This window comes from Tursiops truncatus, chromosome 9 (assembly GCF_011762595.2).
Source record: "Tursiops truncatus isolate mTurTru1 chromosome 9, mTurTru1.mat.Y, whole genome shotgun sequence".
In the NCBI taxonomy this organism is placed as follows: Eukaryota; Metazoa; Chordata; class Mammalia; order Artiodactyla; family Delphinidae; genus Tursiops; species Tursiops truncatus.
Genome location: NC_047042.1, coordinates 9,657,785 through 9,678,114, shown reverse-complemented (window position 1 = coordinate 9,678,114; position 20,330 = coordinate 9,657,785). Strand labels below are relative to the sequence as shown.

The window sequence follows — 20,330 nt, the reverse complement described above, 5'->3', positions numbered from 1 at the left end:
TCCGGGTATGTGTAGATGAGCTTGAGAATTTTGAATTCCCAGATTCCCATGCAGCCTCTGCTCTGGGCTTACAGAGTAGCCTTGTTTTGAGAAGGAGGCCTTGTCTCCCTTGACAACAACGCAGAAGTCTCAAAGAGACGATGTATGTCCTTCTCAGGACCTGCCTCTGCCTCTCCCCCTGGCCATATGCACTAATGTCAAATCTCAAAATGGCCAGTTGGGGAAGGCTTGGACCTGCTGAGGGAGGAAAAGAATGATACGCTGAGGTTTCTGCAGGCTCTGGCTAACATGTTCTGGCCGGAAGTGGGAGACTTGACCTGCACGTGCTGGACCAAGGCAGGTAGACTCTAAGGAGAAGGGTAACTTTGCTGACAAGGGAGCATTCACCGGTGATGTAGGATTTAACACCCTGGCAAGAGTCCCAAGAGAGGGTTCCATTACATTGCTGGGGTGGCTCTCAAAGCTTTAAAAAAGCAATGACCCACATTAAAGGAGGTAGAGTCTTACTATATAGCATAGGGAACTATATTCAATATTCTATGATTATCCACAATGGAAAAGAATATTTAAAAATATATATATATGTATAACTGGATCACTCTGCTGTACAGCAGAGATTAACACAACATTGTAAATCAACTATGTTTCAATTTAAAAAAAGGAGGCATAGGGCTTCCCTGGTGGCGCAGTGGTTAAGAATCCGCCTGCCAATGCAGGGGACGTGGGTTTGAGCCCTGGTCCAGGAAGATCCCACATATCGCAGAGCAACTAAGCCCCATGCACCACAACTACTGAGCCTGTGAGCCACAATTACTGAGCCCACGAGCCACAACTACTGAAGCCCCCATGCCTAGAACCCATGCTCCGCAACAAGAGAAGGCACCACAATGAGAAGCCCGCGCAGCCCCACGAAAAGTAGCCCCCGCTCCCTGAAACTAGAGAGAGCCCGCGCGTAGCAACAAAGATCCAACACAGCCAAAAATAAATAAAATTTTTTAAAAAAAGTTTAAAAATAAATAAATAAAGGAGGCAGAGGTTCTTGAGTTTATATGGCAGACCGTGGAGGAAGTGATCAAAAGGATAAGAGAAATGGGTATAATAATGTTGATCTGCTCTGTAAGACTGGAAAACCCACAAGGTGGCCATACTCCTTTGAAAAGTAGAGGGATACTCTGTTTTCCAAGGCTGTAGGGGACATGCTGATGAGGGGACATCAACAGAAAGGCTCAGAGGGGGCTGTCCTCTGTAGACCAGAGCTGATGGGAGGAGACGTTGTTTCAGAATTACACTCCTTAGTAGCAGTGGGGATGCCAGATCCCTTAATGGCAGAGACCAGAAGCAAAGCAGGAATAATTACCATACTGAGCAGCAAGACTGGCAACCAGAGGGGGTTGGCCTACAGGGATCTAAGGAGAAAGCTGATAGAGTGTTGTATCCTTCGGGCCAAGAAAGGGTGAGCAGAAGGCTGAGGTCAGCCACCCCAGTGGAAAGTTAAGATGGAAAGGCATAGTTTCCAAACCCGACCCTGTTCTCAGGTCCAGAACCCATTGATTGAAAGAGGGACTGAGTCTCCATGAGGAAGGAAGGACCCCGAAACACCACGGCAAGTATATATAATAGGGATATGTGGCTATTTGCCTGAATACACATAATATTCAGATACTTCAATGGCTATTTCATGGCAATTGACATGGATATCTAGGGTCCCAATGTATTATCATGGCTCCCCTGTTAGCACAGGGGCATACTGGGGTGAGGGGATAAATAGGGTTCTCGCCCTGGTCTGCCTTATGTGGGATCTACTAGTTCCACGGATTCACTCAGTGGCCACTTCCCTGGATCCTGAACATATAATTGGAATGGATTTACTTAGCTATTGGAAGAGCCCTCACAGTGGTTCCTTGATCCATAGAACGAGAACATTTGTAATAGGAAAGGCCAAGTGCAAGCCCTTGAAATTGCCACAAACACACACACACACACACACACACACACGAGCCAAAAGAAAAGTGTCAAATCCTGGGGAAACGGCAGAAATGATTGCCATTCTTAATGACTCAAAGGGCGCAGGGTGTGGGTCACATCATATGATCATTAAATTCTCCAGTCTGATCCCTGAAAACTGAATGGATCAGAATGGATGGCAGTGGACTGACTACCACACATTCAGTAATACAATTGCAGCTGAAGTGCTGGATATAGTATCTCTTCTAAAACAGATTAACACAGTTTATAGTAGGTACATAGTAGGCAGCTATTAGTCTGGCAAATTTATTGTTCTGGACTGAAAGTACCCCCAAAGTTCATATGTTAAAGCCCTAACCTCCAGTGTGATGGTTTTTAGAGGTGGGGCCTTTGGGAGGTAATTAGGTTTAGATGAGGTCATGAGGGTGGGGCCACCATGATGATATTAGTGTCCTTACAAGAAGAGGAAGAGACGGCAGCTCGAGCTCTCTCCATCATGTGAGGACACAGTGAGAAGGTGGATATTTGCAAGCCAGGAAGAGGGCTCTCACCAGAACCCAACCCTGCTGGTACCCTAATCTCGGACTTCCAGCCTCCAGCACTGCGAGAAATCAATGTCTGCTATTGAAGCCACCACCCATACTGAAGCTATGGTATTTTGTTATGGCAGCCCAAGCGAAGGCATTCATTGTTTTACAATTCCCTTCAGGAAGGAAGAGCAGAAGCAGTTTGCGCCCACATGAGATGGATAACAGTATTCAGTCACAGTCTTGCTCCAAATGATGTGAATTCTCCTGCCCTCTGTCACAGTACAGTCCCAAGACACCTAAACCATCTGGTCTACACAGACCACAGAACATTATATTGACTCACCATATTGATGACACCATGCTAGTTGGACCCACCGAGCAAAAGCGGCAAGTACCATGGATGTCCTGGCGAGGTACACCAGGAAAAGACTCAGGGGCCTGCCACATCAGTGACATGTGAGGGGCCCAGTGGTCTGGACATGCCAAGGACAACTGCTTTCCAGTGAGTAACAAATGATGTGCCTTCTTCTCTTATCGCTAAGAAAGGTGCATAGTGCTTGACAGGCCCCTTCAGATTTTGGAAGCAGCATATTCTGCCCTTGGCAATACTGTTCCAGCCTATTTACTGGATGAAACAGAAGGCTGACAGTTTAAGCGGAGACAGAGAAAGAAAGGGCTCTGCAGCTAGTCGGCCACAATCAGCCCTGACTCTGAGGCCATGTGACGCGGCAGCCCTGATACTTGAGGCGTTACACTGTGTGAAGTGTGATAAACCCCCAGAGGAGGGTCACAGACCAGAACCCGGGCTCTGCACCAAGGTCCTGCCAACTGCAGCAGAGAACCAAACACCACTTGAAAGGCAGCTCCTGGCCTGTCACCGGGCATAGGTAGAGACAGAGCATCTGACCATGGGACATCGAGTGACCACGTGGCCAGGACTGCCCGTCATGAGCTGAATGCTGTCAGAGCTGCTAAGTCATCAGATCGGGCAGGCCCCGCAGGCATTCATCATAAGATGGAAGTGGGGAATCTGCAACCAGGCTCAAGCAGGTCCAGCTGCAGGAACAGCTGGCCCAGACCCACCTGTCACCTACCACTCCTGCACCGATGCCCCCGTGCCCCTCTCTCAGCTCCCAGATGGCCTTCCCTTTGCCTGGCTGTGGAGGAGGGCAAAAACCCACCCACGCTTGGTCCACGGACAGGTCAGCTTGGCCAAGCTGGGTTGGTACAAGCTGGGAGTGGACTTCTGCTGCACCGCAGTCCCACTCAGGGGTGGCCCCAGAAGACAGCGGTGAGGGGAAATCCTCTCAAGAGGCAGAGTGTGGGGCCGGGCACCCAGTGACTCACTTTGTGAGGAGAGAGAAGTGGCCCAAAGGTCAAGGTACGCAGAGACCATGGACAGGGGTGAATAGCTTAGCTGGAAGGAGAGAGATTAAGAGGACTGGGGACAGGAGAGGTGTGGGGAGGAGGCGTATAGATAAATCCAGGTGCATGGGAGTTACTGCCTGTGAGAAACCATCTGCTAGAGAAGAGGCACTAAATAAGCACGTGGAGGACTGACCAGCAGCTCCTTACGTCAGCTCAGTGTTTACACGATGCCCTCACAAACCAATAACAGTGGTGGCGGAGGTGGAAGCATAGGCTCCCTTTTGCCAAGACTGATCTAGCTTTTGCTGCTGTCAAATGTGTGACCTGCCAATATCAGAGACCGACCCTAAACCCCTGGTGTGACACTGTTCCTCCAGGAGACCAACCAGCCACGACTCGGTGACAGGTTGACTACCCTGGGCCCTTCCCTCTCTGGAAGGGGCAACAGTTCATCTGATATTCCAGGCACGCATCTGCCTTTCCTACATTCAGTGTTTCAGCCTGTTCCACCAACCGAGGAACCACAGAATGTCTGATCTACTGATATGAGATCCTCCACAACACGATCGCAGACGAAGGGCCCCTTCATGGCAAAGGAGGCTTGGCAGACAGCACACGGTCCACGGGATCCACTAGTCCTCCCACCTAGAAGCTGCCCCCCCCTTATACAGTGGTCACACAGCCTCCTGAAGGTACAACTGAGCTGTCAGCTTGAAGATGCTCCCCTATAGAAGGGGCAGGTGACCTCCAGGGTGCAATGTCCTCTTTAATGGCCACTGGGTGATGCTGTGTCCCTAGAAGGTAAAATACATGGGTCTGGGAACCAAAGGCTCTTCATCACTCCCCCTGACCCATCTGGGGAACTTGTTCTTTCTGTACCCACCACCTTAGGTTTTGTGGGCCTAGACGTCCTGGTTCTCAAGGGAGGGCTGCTTCCAGTAGAGGTACAAGAAGAGTCCCGCTAAATTTAAAGCTATAATTGCGACCTGCTCACCCATGCTCCTTGTGCCGGTAGCCAGGCAGGCAGAGGACAACAGCCAAGGCCAAGGAGCTCGACTGGGTACAGTGAAGGGCACTGGGTCTGGGGTGGCTGGAGTGTGGCTGCAGATTTCAGGCCTTGAGGCTAAAATCTGGGCCGCCCCATGAGGGTCTGGCTCTGCGCTGAGGCCACGGGAGGTTCTGTGCAGGGAAGGCACACCTGGAATTGGGCTCAGATGGCTCACTCAGGAAGCAGTGGGAAAAGTGGGCTTGCAAGCTGAGGACCTGGAGTGGGACGGCCAGCGGAGCCAGGCGTGGGGGCGAGGATGGTAGGGCGGAAGGGCTGCTGGGGCCAGCTGGCCAAGGGGCACACAGCAAGGACGGGCTATGCAAGACAAGAGCCCAGAGCAGGCCTGTGAGCGTCTTGGTGAGTGGAGCTGGGCTGCGCGGGGGCCACGCTGCTGTTAGGACAGGCATGGACGGGGGTCAGGCCGGGTGTGCCCAGAACAGGACCCTTGTCCTGCGTCCCTACACCAGCCCCTGACTCCTGAAGGCGGCTGATTCTAGTATCTCAGGCAGCTAGTGCCTCGGGCTGGGCCGGTCAGATTGCGCGCACCCTGTGGCTCTCCAGTGGGCTCGTGGTCCCAACAGAGCCCCGAGGAGTCCTTCCTGGGAATCGTGTCTAGCGGCAACTCACAGGGAAGAGCTCTCCTTTCCCTCTGGTTATAAGGCTGTAAGGCTGTGAGCCTGGAGCTCCATCGTCAGGTGGGGAGAGTGACACCAGCCCCAGACAGAGGTGGACAGAGGGGCCTTGGCTGCCTTTGAGTCTCAGGTCCTGCTCCCCAGAGCTGTCCTACCCTCAGCACATGGAGCTCGGTCCCATCAGGCCAGTCCAGCCCCTCTTTGCTTCCTCTGGTTCCACTGAGTTTGCGTTGCTTATGGCCAGGGATTCCTGACGATTCCCTGGGTGACCACCTGTCAGAGTGGCTGTGACCTGTGCTATTGAGGGCGGTAGCCACTGGCTACATGTGGCTCTTGGGCACTTGAAACGTGGCAAGTCCACACTGGGAGATGCTGTACGTGGAAAACACACATGGCTTTGGAAAGCAATATGAACCATAGCGTGTGAAATATTTCATTGACAGTTTTTATGTAGGTTACACATTTCAATGATAATATTGCTTTTGTTTTTTTTCTTGGCCGTGCTGCGCAGCTTGCAGGATCTTAGTTCCCCAACCAGGGATGGAACCTGGGCCCTCAGCAGTGGAAGTACAGAGTCCTAACCACTGGACCGCCAGCGAAGTCCCAATAATATTCTGTTTGTAGTGGGTTAAATAAAGCATTATGAAAATTAATCTCTCTACTTCTTTTTACTTTTGTAACGTGCCTACTAGAAAACGCTGCGTTTCCCCCGGACAGTGATGTGCAGGGGTATGTGCCTGCATTGGAGGGAAGGCTGACTGAGGGTCACCCATCAGACACAAGCAGAGCACTTGGCCGTGGACAAGGGGAAAGGCGGGGGACTCCTGGCTCTTCGTGGCGGTGCTGTCCCTTCATCCTCACGGACCAGAAGCGTCAAGTCCTTGCCCCTCCCCTAGGAAAGTGGTTTTCTCCTGTGCTGCAGGGCCTCATGACCCAACGTGTCCCGTCCTGAGTGTTCTTCCTGCCTCGAAACCCTCATGGGCACATCCCATCTGGGCTGGCTTCCCCCACAGGCCCCTGTGCAGCATCCCTTCTTGCTGGCCTTCCTGGCCAACCCACCTGGAAAAGATTGAAAAGGAAGGGCGTGCCGTGCACCTCATCCCAAACTCCCTAAGATGTCCAGGAGCCACTTGCCCTGGTTCTCAGTCCCTTCCTTCTGCTGTTTATGGGCCCCCAGGCCCTCCCCTAGCCTGGCCTCTCCTGCCCTCCACTGGGCCACGCAGGAGACTGGTACCAATTCCTGAACGTAGGGAAAATGCAGGCTGTGACCTTGCACGGGTCTGGGCTTGGGCAGCCTCCTCTTTTGCCCTCCTCAGGGCTGCCCAGGAGCGGGAATAGCTCTGTGTGGTCTGCTTTATAAGATTTTGATTAAAAGTGTCCGAATTTTTCTTTTTTTTGGCTGTGCCCCACGGCATGCGGGATCTTAGTTCCCCGACCAGGGATCGAACCTGTGCCTGCTGCGTGGAAGCGCAGAATCTTAATCAGTGGACCACCAGGGGAGTCCTAAAAGTGTCAGAATCTGATTAAAAGCGTGTGTGCAGTCGGGGGCGGGTGTAGGGGGCGGATATCTACAGCTGCAAAGAATAAGTCCTCAAAGCCAGTGAGCCAAAGGGTGAGGCAGGCAGGCAGGGCTGTGCCCGTCACTGAGCTGGGGGTGGGGGCAGGGAGGCAAAGCCACCCCCTTAAGAATTCCTAGTCCCTGGAGTCTGTGAAATGTGGCCTTACACGGCAAAAGGGGCATGGCAGCTGTTAAGAACCCTGAGATAGGGAGATGGTCCGGGATTATCCCGTGGGCCCAATGACATCATAAGCATCCTTAGAAGAGGGAAGGGGGAGGCAGGAAGATCAGAGAAGAAGATGTAATGACAATGACGGAAGCAGAGATCGGAGGGATGGAGGACGCAGGGTGAGGACTCTGTATCTTCTGGAAGGGGATGCATCGCGTTCCTCCTTCCATCTGTCTACTTGTGGGACTTCTCTGCACTTCTACTCACGGTGGAAGTGTTGTTCTGGAAAGGTCGGGGCTCAGTTACCTAGCATGAGGGCCCCACCCTGCTCATGCCTGCAAGAGGTGCACACTCAGGGGCTCACACCCATACAGCAGCCCAGGGGGGCACTGTACAGGAGGGGAAACTGAGGTCTGGAGGGATTTCAAAGTCGCCGAAGGCCACCCTGCTGGAAAGGGGAAGAGTGAGGTTGAGCCTGCAGCCCAGCCAGGCACAGGCTGGGAGCAGAGGGCAGTCCTTGGAGGTGGAGCTGGCCTCCTTCCCTTCTGGGTGCCCAGACCAGTTCTGCTCTCTGGGGAGTGCTAACGAGGGAGGGTCTTTATCTCCTCCCCGCCCCTCACCTCCCCTGGGGGCCAAGGATGGATCTGCTGGGTCCTTACAGGCCGGAAGCACTCCACCCAGGTCTGTTGCTGATGCCCTGTGAGGGACAAGACAGACGGGCTCCAGGCTAGGCATTTACAACTTGGCCTCCTGTTCACATTGCTTGGGGTGAGAAGAAGATGGGCTTCAGGTCGGACATTTACAACCAGCCTCCTGTTTGCACTTCAAAATAGAAATAACGACAGAAACAAGGTAAACAGCCAGGCTTTGTCTCCTGAAGACACTTTAAGATAACGGTCCTGGCAGGAGCAGAGAGGGACTAAACCCTGTTTGAGTGAAGGATCAAGAGGTCACATATTTCCCATCCTTGGGGCAAGGGAGACACTACACATGCGCAGAAAGGCTCCTTGGGGGTCAAAATGGAGGGGGCGCTACCCCATAATATGTGATGCCAAGGCCCCCCCATAGGCCTCTGGGCTGGAACCCATCATGAAAGAAAGTTGCGCACACACGTTGGGGACGTCCTAGGGCAGGACAGGTGTGGAAAAAGAAACCAGGTAATTGGCCAAAGGTAAACAAAGACCCGGAAGAACTGCCCTATATGAATGCTTTAACTGCTTCTTTACCGCTCTCCTCCTCATTAGGGAGGACGCCCACACCCTTGCTCACCGGGTGTGCATCTCTGCCTTACTTCTGTCTTAACTAAACAAACGGTTTCTCTGTGTGCTCTCCCACTTGTTGTACTGTGTCTCTAATAGTCAACTTGTACCCGTTTTTACAGTTTTTGCCTCCTTGAGAAATGCAGTTTTCACTGGGGGCAAGGGCCAGGGGAATTTTGTTTCTAGCCTCTAGCCCCTGGTGGTCTAGCAGCTAGGATGCCTGGTTTTGATCCAGGCTGCCCAGGTTCAATTCCTGGGCAGGGAACTAGATCTTGCTTCAAGCCACCACTCACTGCCGTCTCTCCGAGATCAAACAGGTCTCCTGCCTGGGCAGGGTGGCCGGCACAGTGGGCCGAGGGATGGGCAAGCCCAGGGTACCCAGCGTGGAGGACCACAGCCTGTGCCGAGCTGGCTCACCACTCAACACCCAGGGTCCTGCTGAGCTGTGTGTGGCAGGGGTGTGTTGGAAGGTCAGCAGGCATCTGCAGACATTCACAGAACATAAGGCCATGGTCCTAAATGTGCTTCCACAAGCACACTATGCTAGGACACCTTAGAGGGGCGGAAGCAAAGGAGACAGTGTAGGCACTATCAACCCCGGAGCAGTGAGCAGTGGTGGCCAGAGCCCTAGGGCCTCTCAGAAGCTCCTGGTCCCTGCGTCCCCATCTGATCGACCTCCAGCTACACCTCACAAAAGTCTCCACACCCAGCCTATTGCCCTGCTATTGCCCCATTTTGCAGACCAGGCGGGTGAGGCCCAGAGCCACGCAGATCTCACCAGGCCTCGAGGGAGCTGGCTCCAGAGCCCATGCAGGCTCTGCCCTCTGCAGGGGCCACCTCTGGGCTCATGAAGTCACTGCCTAAGAACACATGCTCTCACTGAACCCAGGTCTCCATCACTCACCCTGTGCGACTTCAGCAACTCACGGGGCTTCTCTGCCTGCAAAGCCCTCCTCTGTGAAATTAGGGGCAGGGCAGCCTCCGAGAACCATCGCCAAGAACAGCCAGTGGTTGAGCAGTGGGCAGACCTGGCCGGTGGGGACTTGGCAGCAAGGGCCCATCGCTGGGGCTCTTCCCCTCGGTGAGACTCCTGCTTGGGTCCAGCACCAGTGGGGGAGACTTGGAAGACCTGCCCGCTGCCGCCAGCTGGGCAAGTGCAGCCTGGTGGGGGGCAGCCGAGGGGGGAAGAGCAGATATGGATTGAGCGAGACATGTGAAGAGCAAGTGCAGGTATGGTAAGGGGGCAGTGATCGAGAGCAGGGCAGCAGCGGGCCCTGAGGCATCGGGGCCCAGGGGCAGCCAGCCGCCCACCCGGAAGGGTGGGTTCTCTGGCATGGTCTGCCCGCACACCTGACCCTTTGTCCCCCTTACCCCGCAGGACCACTCGTGTTCTGGGTACACACTCTGGCCTTCATGGCCTCTGCAGCCCCGCTCCCCCCAGTGCCCCTCCCAATCACCTCCCTTCGGTCTAGAACATGGCTGGGCTGTCAGCACCAGGCAATTCCCACTGGTTCCAGCAGCTGGTGGGACCCCCAGCACCCAGCTTGGCGTCCGGGGGCTGCCCTGCGGGGAGCACGTGGGAGGCTCAGAGTCCAAGCACCCTGGCCCGCCCCAGCCCTCAGGACGGGACCTTCTGGCATCAATGGCCGGAGGATGAGCCAGACTGGCTTTCTCAGGGGCCAGGGAGAGGCCTGGGCCAGAAGCCCAAGTCTCGTGGAGAGGAGAGTCCAAGACCCAAAGAGAGAAAATGTGAACACATGTCCGAAAAGCAAAAAAGACCAAAAAAAGACCATCTGAATCAGGGGGAAGTGGTCCATGTTCTGGAGTGGAAGGTTCATCTCTCCCCAAGTCAAAACCCCCATGGTGCTTTTTATGAAACTTGACAACTGGCTTTCAACTTCACTGAGAAAGGGGAGGCAGGAGCCGGCACCACAACTGCATCTGAAACGCAAGTGGTTTTAGCGAGGGATTCCTTGGAGCAGAAGTAAACAAACAGAAATGGACCCTCATCAGGCACATGTACTTGCTGGAACTTCGTCCCATAAAGCTGGCTTCTCTAAACAGCTCGATGGCCTGTACACAAACTGGTCACCAGGAAACGGCTGCTCTTTCAGAAATAAAGGAATAGAATACATGGCGCAAGAGAGGAGATGGTGGTGGTCAGACGACCAGGGGCCTTGGTGGACGCCAAGAAGCTTCCTGGGAGGCCCCTGGAGGCTGAGGAGGGAAGTGGCCTGGAAGAGGAGGACGTGGGCTCAGCAGGGAGCCCTGTGCTGAGCAGAGGAGGGGTGCAGAGGAGGGGCCCGAGGGGACTCCAGTCTGGGAGGAAACTGGGCAGGGGGCAGACCCAGCCCTGAGGGACTGATGTGGGAGGCAGCAGGCCTGGGGGGGATGAGGGGGCCTCTTCTCAATGTGCACCCAGCCTGAGACAGAGAGAGGGACAGAGACACAGAGAAGCAGCGAGACACACAGAGAGAGACACAGTGACAGCGAGACACACACACACAGATGAAGAGACAGAGAGACAGACCTAGAGAGACACAGAAAGAGAGGGAAAGAAAAAGAGGCAGAAATAGACAAAGAGAGAGAGATAGGGAGATAGAGACACACACAGAGAGACGCAGAGACAGAGACAGAGAGACAGGAGAAGGAGAGAGACAGAGAAAGAGAGAGAGACAGAGGAAGAGCCGCGTCCTCCTGAGGATCAGCGCCCACCCATGAGACGGGAAGTGAGGTGAAGGTGGAGGGGCTGGGCCAGGCTAGGCCTGCCCCGCTGTCGCCGGGATGGGGACACATGCGGAACACGCCTGGGCTGTCCCCAAAGGCTGCAGCACAGCCCACAGTGGGGGCCCCAGAACCTTCTCTGGAGGGCCGCCCTTGAATGCAGCTCTCACGTCGCTTGCCTCAGGTGGCTTCAGGGCAGCTCGGCAGAAATGGGGGAGGCGGCCGAGAGCACTCTGTGCCTCTCCCCCGCTCCCACCCTCCGGTGCTGCTGCTGCAGGAGCAGGCGTGGGCCTGGCTGGGTCTGCACTGCGTCTCACTGCCGGGTCCCCTTGGCCTGCTCCTGACCCGAGAAGCCCGACGATGACACCTCTCCAGAGCACAGTCATGCTGGGGATTTTAATGCTCTTCCTGAGGCGCCTGGACCCTGAGGCCTGGGACGCAGGCAGCTTGCTCAGCTCTCCTGGGGCAGTCTCTGCTCCACGGCCTCCCAGCCCAGCCCCGTCACGGGACCACAGGGACAATGTCTCACACTGCTCAGAGCCAGAGGCTCCTGGCCGAGAGGGGCCCACGGCAGGCAGGCACAGCCCCAGCCCCTGCTGCTGAATCCACACCAGCCACGGGGAGCCTGGTTCCCCCCACACTCAGGGTCTTATCACCGCTCTGCTCAGCGGAGCCATCTGCTCCTCCCTGCATAGGCCCCTTTCCCAGAACACCTGCTTGGGGCCCACCTGGAGCTTCGCGTCCTCCTGAGCATCTGGCAGTAGCAAGGTCTCCAAGGGGCTTGGGGGGCAGGGCATCTCTCCCGCTGGGGCCCCAGATCCGCTGGGACAAGTCCTGCCAGGGAACCTGGATGCGCATGCCTGCCAAGTGATGCAGACTCACCCCATCTCTGAGCCTTCTCCTTCAGCAGCGAAGTGCCCAGGGCAGCTGAGGGGGGCTGAATGGAGGGAGGTCAGTGCCCCCTATGGCTCTCACCCCCACCCCTCATGCTATAGACTGAATTGTGTCCCCCCAAATTCACATGTCGAAGCCCTAACCCCCAGTGTATGGTGTCAGGAGGTGGGGCCTTTGGGAAGTGATTAGGGTTAGATGAGGGCATGAGGGTAGAGCCCCCACAAGAGGAAGAGATCAGAGTGCTCTCCTTCCCCCCCTGCAACTATGTGAAGACACAGCAGGAAGGCAGCCATCTGCAAGCCAGGAAGGGAGCCCTCCCCAGAATCTGACCATGATGTCACCCTGATCTCAGACTTCCAGTGTCCAGAACTGTGAGGAAGCAGTGTCTGCTGGTTAAGTCACCCAGATAGCAGCTGGGCAGACTAAGACACCTGGAGTGTTACCTTCCCAGCTTTCCTCCTGAAAAGTGCTCCCTAAACCCACCACATAAGGCAAACTGTACCGGCTCTAGAGCCCCCATCGCTCCTGCCCACCAGCAGAAGGGCACAGATGAGGGAGGGGGAAGAATAGACCAGGAACTTCCAAGGTGGCTCCCAGGACCCAATTTCAGGTCTCCTAGAAGTTGTGGCCATCAAGAGATAGAACTCCATAGCAACCTAAATGTCCACTGACAGATGACCAGATAAAGAAGACATGGTACACATATACACTGGAATATTACTCAGCCACAAAAAAGAATGAAATAATGCCATTTGCAGCAACATGGATGGACCTAGAGATTATCATACTAAGTGAAATAAGTCAGATAGAGAAAGACAAATATCTTATGATATCACTTATATGTGGAATCCAAAAAAATGGTACAAATGAACTTATTTATAAAACAGAAATAGACTCACAGGCATAAAAAACAAACTTATGGTTACCAAAGGGGAAAAGGGAAGGAGGGATAAATTAGGAATTTGGGATTAACAGATACACACTGCTATATATAAAACAGATAAACAACAAGCACCTACTGTATAGCACAGGGAACTATATTTCTTATGTTGTAATAACCGATAATGGAAAAGACTCTAAAAAAGGATATATGTATCTGAATCACATTGCTGTATACCTGAAACATTGAAAATTAACTATACTTCATTAAAAACAATTTTTTAAGGAAAAAGATGATATTTTTAACCCATTTACAGATGATAAAACTATGGGGAAAAAAAGAGAGAGCTCCATGCCAAGGGAATGACTCTGTGGTGGAGTTCCACAGCCGCAGGCTGGAGGGGAGAAGAAGCAGCATCAGTAGGAGCGGGCCTGCCCCCAAGGAGCTCTAGAAAAACCACGTAAGAAGCTGCCATCCCCCCAGGGAAGACACTGAAAACGGTACTGAGGCCACACACTCTTGCAGATTATAGGGGGATGACCACAGGTGATCCGACAGGTACAGAGGCAAGATGAACCAGAGAAACAGAAACGGCAAAACCAGGACTTCCCTGGTGGCACAGTGGTTAAGCATCCGCCTGTCAATGCAGGGGACAGGGGTTTGAGCCCCAGTCCGGGAAGATCCCACATGCCACGGAACAACTAAGCCCGTGTGCCACAACTACTGAGCCTGCACTCTAGAGCCTGCGAGCCACAACTACTGAAGCCCGTGTGCCTAGAGCCCGTGCTCTGCAACAAAGAGAAGCCATTGCAATGAGCAGCCTGCGCACCGCATCGAAGAGTGGCCCCCGGCTCGCTACAACTAGAGAAAGCCCGCACGCAGCAGCGAAGACCCAACACAGCCAAAAATAAATAAATAAATACATAAATTAGAAAAGAACGAGCAAAACCAGCAGCACTGCAGTTCCCTCCAAAGCAACCTGAACGTTCTCCTCCTGGGAGCCTGCGTGGATACAGCCCCAGCCGACCACTCCAGGCTACACGCTGGCTTGGGGTGGGTGTATCACTTCCCAGGGATGCAGGGCTGGACCTGGGTGGGCCTGGCAGCGAAACCTCAGATCCTAAGGACGGCCCTGAAACCAAGCTGAAGCACCCCCACCCCGCTCCCCCAGCCCCCAGACAAGAGGTGGGTCCTCTGGGCAGCTAGGACAGACGGGAGGGGTGTGTACGTCACAGCCCCACGCCTCCGTTGTCTGGCCCTGGCACCTTGCTAGCTGGCACTCTAAGGGCAGCCGGCACAGGCCTAAGACAAGCGAAAAAAATCAGTAATACTCAGGCCCTCTTTCTTTAGAAATTTGGCATTTTGCTCATCGTAATTTTTCGCATGGATTTTGATTCTTTAGAATTTGAATTAGAATATTATTTATCTTGATGACTGATGTTTTTGGTACCCCCTAAGGCACGTGCCAGAGGCAGTGCCTCCCTCTCCTCTCTGCCCTGACAAGGCTGTCAGTGAAACACCCCTCCGTCCCCCACCAGCGATCTGGAACCAGCCTGGCTCCTGAACGGGGGCCGGCACACCGCATGTGTGGAACAGAAACGGTTTACCGCGTGGAGCATTGTGTCCCTGGGACAAACGAGAAGGGGGCATGGGCCAGCCCCAGTCTGACGTGGTGGCCTCCCCACACCAGCTCCCCACGGCGAGCCACAGGCCCCACCTCTCACTGTCGCCACGCTAGCTCTCTGCTTGTGCCAAAGACCCCGCCTCCCTTCTCCCCAGCTGGCCTCCACGGCCCCTTTGCGTAGGATTTCTCATCCAAACTCCGGTCATCGGCCCAGGAACCAGCAGACGTGGGCTTCCTGCTGCCTGCAGCTGCGGGCACCCCGACCCAGGCTGGTTGTTTTTCTCCCAACATCATTAGCTCTGCCAGGAGCAGAACGAGCCCAGTGTTTATGCTGACCTTGTCATTTCACAGAAGAAGGAGAAGAAAAGACATGTGAGGAGGAAACCATGCCAAAGGGACTGGATATGGGCCCTCTCCTCCGTCTCCCCCGCCCCGCCTGGCTTGGGGGAGCAGGCAGGCTCTTCCTTCTGCCCTGTCACCAGCCCTGGCTCCGCTCGCACACAGGGCTGGCTCAGAAGACGTCTGGATTTTTCTTTGCTTTGGAAAAAGTAACTGCTCTCAACTCCTCACCAGGAGCAACAGCCCTGAGGCTTCTTAGGAAAAGATTCCTGCAGGGAAGCGCAGGCATCTGAGACCTTTCGTGATGTCTGTTGAGTCTTGCCTCATGGCTGGGCAGTTGGTTCTGCCACCAAGATCCCAGGCCCCAAGCCCCCCAGCTGGGGCTCTAAACTCCCCGGACCCTCTTCCCAACAGAGGTCACCTCCCGGGCCTCCTGGCAGCCTGTGACTTCCAGGTCACAGGGCCGGAGTCTGGAGCAGTAGGGAGAGGACCTGGTTTGCCCAATGAAGTCACTGTCTCAACTGGACAGCTACATGTAAAAGAATGAAATTAGAACACTCCTTAACACCATACACAGAAATAAACTCAAAATGGATTAAAACCTAAATGTAAGGCCAGACACTATAAAACTCTTAGAGGAAAACATAGGCAGAACACTCTATGACATAAATCACAGCAAGATCCTTTTTGACCCACCTCCTAGAGAAATGGAAATAAAAACAAAATAAACAAATGGGACCTAATGAAACTTAAAGGCTTTTACACAGCAAAGGAAACCATAAACAAGACGAAAAGACAACCCTCAGAATAGGAGAAAATATTTGCAAATGAAGCAACTGACAAAGGATTAATCTCCAAAATTTACAAGCAGCTCATGCAGCTCAATAACAAAAAAACAAACAACCCAATCCAAAAATGGGCAGAAGACCTAAATAGACATTTCTCCAAAGAAGATATACAGATTGCCAACAAACACATGAAAGGATGCTCAACATCATTAATCATTAGAGAAATGCAAATCAAAACTACAGTGAGATATCATCTCATACCAGTCAGAATGGCCATCATCAAAAAATCTAGAAACAATAAATGCTGGAGAGGGTGTGGAGAAAAGGGAACCCTCTTGCACTGCTGGTGGGAATGTGAATTGGTACAGCCACTATGGAGAACAGTATGGAGGTTCCTTAAAAAACTAAAAATAGAACTACCATACGACCCAGCAATCCCACTACTGGGCATATACCCTGAGAAAACCATAATTCAAAAAGAGTCATGTACCAAAATGTTCATTGCAGCACTATTTACAATAGCCAGGACATGGAAGCAACCTAAACGTCCATCAACAGATGAATGGATAAAGAAGATGTGGCACATATATACAATGGAATATTACTCAGCCATAAAAAGAAACGAAATTGAGTTATTTGTAGTGAGGTGGATGGACCTAGAGTCTGTCATACAGAGTGAAGTCAGAAAGAGAAAAACAAATACCGTATGCTAACACATATATATGGAATCTAAAGAAAAAAAAATGGTCGTGAAGAACCTAGGGGCAAGATGGGAATAAGGACGCAGACCTACTAGAGAATGGACTCGAGGATACGGGGAGGGGGAAGGGTAAGCTGTGACAAAGTGAGGGAGTGGCATGGACATACATACACTACCAAACGTAAAATAGATAGCTAGTGGGAAGCAGCCGCATAGCACAGGGAGATCAGCTCAGTGCTTTGTGACCACCTAGAGGGGTGGGATAGGGAGGATGGGAGGGAGGGAGACGCAAGAGGGAAGAGATATGGGGACATATGTATATGTATAACTGATTCACTTTGTTATAAAGCAGAAACTAACACACCATTGTAAAGCAATTATACTCCAATAAAGATGTTAAAAAACAAAAATAAAATAAAAGCATTACCAAAGTCAATGCCTCATAATTCACTCCCAGCAGGTCGTCCCTAAAGCACCTGCACATACAATCAGATATTGAGGCACAAACACTTGGTCAAGTTAAACAAACCACTGAATACAGGAACGTGTAAGAAGCACTTCTAGAAAACCGAATGCAGCAGAGAGCTACCTTTTCCTTCTTGGCGATCTCCATCCTGGCTCTGTCATCCAGCATTTGTACCGCAGCCCGCCTGGGGGAGCTGGAACCCCTCAGTGTTCCCCAATGGGCTTCCAAGGCAGAAATATCCCCAGGCTTCTCCCAACCAAGGGTCACGGCCGGCCCGAGTGTCTGGTAGAATATGGTCCACCTTCTGGCTGGCTTCTGGCTTGAGGTTCAATCACAGAGTTTCCTCCTTTTCATTGTTCTCCAGCAAGCCTGCCAGCCTTCTCTTCTGGGTCCTAGTCGGGACCCTTCCCCACTGAGGCCTTGTCAGGCCAGGTATCATCGGGGCAGGGCCATTGCCGGGCTCCAGAGCTGGTCAGCACTGGTCAGCTTTCTCTCCAGGCTGTGCTGAGCTGTGACAGCGTGGTGTCCTCTAGACAGACTCAGCAGAAAACGTCTTCTTTCCTCCTGTGGCTGGGGGACAGCTTTTGAGTAATTAAGCTGTGGGCGACTGTTCTTTTCTCACACCCCAACCTGCTTCCCTGAGGCTCAGTCACGGCCCAACACTTCCTGCTCTGACCAGGTATGGAGTGGGGAATTCTCCTGCCAGGGCTTTCTGCGCTCCTGCGAGGGCCCATGCTGCCATGGCAACCAGGAACAGGCCTCTGCGCTCACACCCTCCAGCCTCTGCAGGGCTGACCATCCTGTCATTAGAGCTGCCATGCAGAAAACCGGGGCTGATGGCAAAAGGCCTCCATCCCCATCACCATAGCGACAGCCCAATCACCTTATCACCGCAGACTTTGCCACCTGTCCAGTTCCCAGGGCAGGGTCACAGGGTCTTCCAAATTCATGTCCTAAGGAGGAGAGGCCCCCTTGAGTCTGGGAACCAGAGGAGAGGGAGCAGGTGGCTTAGCCAGTGGCATTGCCACACGTGCCCAGGCCACCCTCAAGCTTTGGTCACTGCCTTCCCTGACTACCATCTGGAAACATGAGCTCTGCTGGGATCCAGCAGAGGGAGAGGGAAGGAGTGGCCGGTGAGATCTCTCCAAATGGGTACGCTGAAATATTTTTAAACCAATTTCGTATTGATGGTCATCTGGGCAGTTTCCGTTTTCCCCTGTTATAAATCTTGGCCTTTTACCAGGGTCAACACGTGCATGTGTTTCTTCTGGATGCTTCCTAGAGGCTGAATTGCTAGGTCCAATGCTGGGCACATTTTATGATTGTGCAGACAGGACTACATTGGCCCCTTCAAATGGCTTCACCAATTAATCCTTCCAGCATCATTAGCAGTTTGACTCCATGCTGGCCAGTCCTTGAGATGATGAATCTTTGTAACTTTTGCTTATCTGTCGTCTCATTATCATTTGAATTGCAAAGTGCTGGACACCTTTTCATATGTTTATAGTTATTTGTATTCCTTTTTCTAAGGATGATTTGTTTATATTACTTAACTGTTTTGTTATTGAATTGTCTTCTACTTTTCAATTTGTATAAACTATTTTTATATTCCATCCATAATATCTATTAATCCTTTTCTTGTTGAATATGCTGTATTACCTATTGCTAAACATATGGCTTGATCAATGGTGTCTTTTAACACACAGAAGTATTTCTTTTTTATGAATTTGGCTTTCTTTCTTTTTTTGAAGCTCGTGTCTTGTTAAGAAAAGCATTTCTGGGGGCTTCCCTGGTGGCACAGTGGTTGGGAGCCTGCCTGCCAATGCAGGGGACACAGGTTCGAGCCCTAGTCCTGGAGGATCCCACAGGCTGCAGAGCAACTAAGCCCGTGCACCACAACTACTGAGCCTGCACGCCACAACTACCGAAGGCCGCGTGCCTAGAGCCCGTGCTCCGCAACAAGAGAAGTCACCGCAATGAGAAGCCCACGCACTGCCAATGAAGAGTAGCCCCCACTCGCTGCAACTAGAGAAAGCCCATGCGCAGCAACTGAGACCCAATGCAGCCAAAAATAAATTTTAAAAATATTTTTTTTAAAAAAGAAAAGCATTTCCCATCCAAAATTAGAAAAATGTTCTCCCACATTTCCTTGTAATATTTTTCCAATATTTAAAAAATGTTCAGCACTTCAGCCCCTCTGGAATTTGCTTGTGTATAGTATGAGGTAGGAGTCTAACATTTGTTGGCTACCTTTTCCCCACTGATTTGTATTGATAACTGCACCACAGTTTATGCTCCATTGTTGTATTTCTCTGTTGTGAGGGAACGGCTCTGCTCTGGTCACCTTGCAGGTGTCCTCAAAGGCCACCAGGCCAAGTCTGGGACCACAGCTAACCTGAGCCTGTCAGAACACTTTGTGATACTCCAGGAACTGAGGTTGGACTTGTGAGGAGCTGCTCTGAGGCCACCGCCCACTCTCTTCCACATCTGCCCAGGAGGCATCAGGAGGGTTTCCCCTCATCTCTGGTTCCGAGATACGAGGTTTTCTGTCCCTGCCCCCAGGGTGTAGCTGCCATCTAGAATGGGCTCCCAGCCAGAGGTGATGCCTTGGGGTGACTTGAGGCGCAGGCATCCAGCTCTCTTTGGTTGGGTGTCATCCTTTCTGGTGCATGGGACAAAGATGGGAAGTGGCACATTTGGGTGCTTTTTTTCTTTCTTTCCTTCCTTCCTTCCTTTTCTCTTTCTTCTCTTTCTTTCTCTCTCTCTCTTCCTTTTCATTTTGCTGCCTGTGTCAGCAACAGACTGTCTAAATGTAAAAGTGGCTCTTGGTACTCTGCCTGCCTTGGCCTCAGCTCTGTCTATGAGCTGGATGTCTCTCTGTCCGTTCCTGTAGATACCACATTCTTTCAGTTGGCACTTTTCAGTTTTTTGATATCTGGTGGGAAGGGATCCCTTCCTTTTGTTTTCCTACAAAATTTTCTTTACCATAAGGCTTTTATCTTTCATATAAATCTTAGAATCTACTCTTCCCATTTCACTAAAATAATGCTGTTGATAATTTCATTGGAAAGGCATTGAATTTGTGGATTTGGGGATCCATTTTAGAGAACAGACATCTTTATAATGCCATTCTTCTCATTCAGAAATGTAGCCAGTTGCCCTGTTTGTTGAAGTCTTCTTTTATGCCCTTCAGGTGAGCTTCATTATTTTTCTCTTATAGATCGTATATATTTCTTATTAGATTTATTCCTAAAGAAAGAAAATATATTTATATGGAGGAGAAATTGTCATTATAATTATACTGATTGAAACGTTTATGATTCACAAAGTACTTTTGTATTCATTCTGTCATTTGATCAGACAGTCTTGGGGCAGTAGGCAAGGGT

The 20,330-nt window shown here is 52.0% G+C and overlaps 1 protein-coding gene across 5 annotated transcripts in view; it reads right to left on the bottom strand.

Moving 5' to 3' along the window:
* The window catches only part of GCK (glucokinase), a 55,551-nt gene that overhangs the window by 30,051 nt on the left and 5,170 nt on the right, over positions 1 to 20,330 (bottom strand). For 4 of the 5 annotated variants that reach the window (XM_033862853.2, XM_033862855.2, XM_033862857.2 and 1 more), the window contains exon 2: positions 17,068 to 20,193. The exons of the other annotated variant lie outside the window; for it this stretch is intronic. In XM_033862853.2, coding sequence (XP_033718744.1) covers positions 17,068 to 17,112 — 45 coding nt within the window. In that variant the 5' untranslated portion in view covers positions 17,113 to 20,193. The remainder of the gene's footprint in view (positions 1 to 17,067; positions 20,194 to 20,330) is intronic. 5 annotated transcript variants of the gene reach the window in all.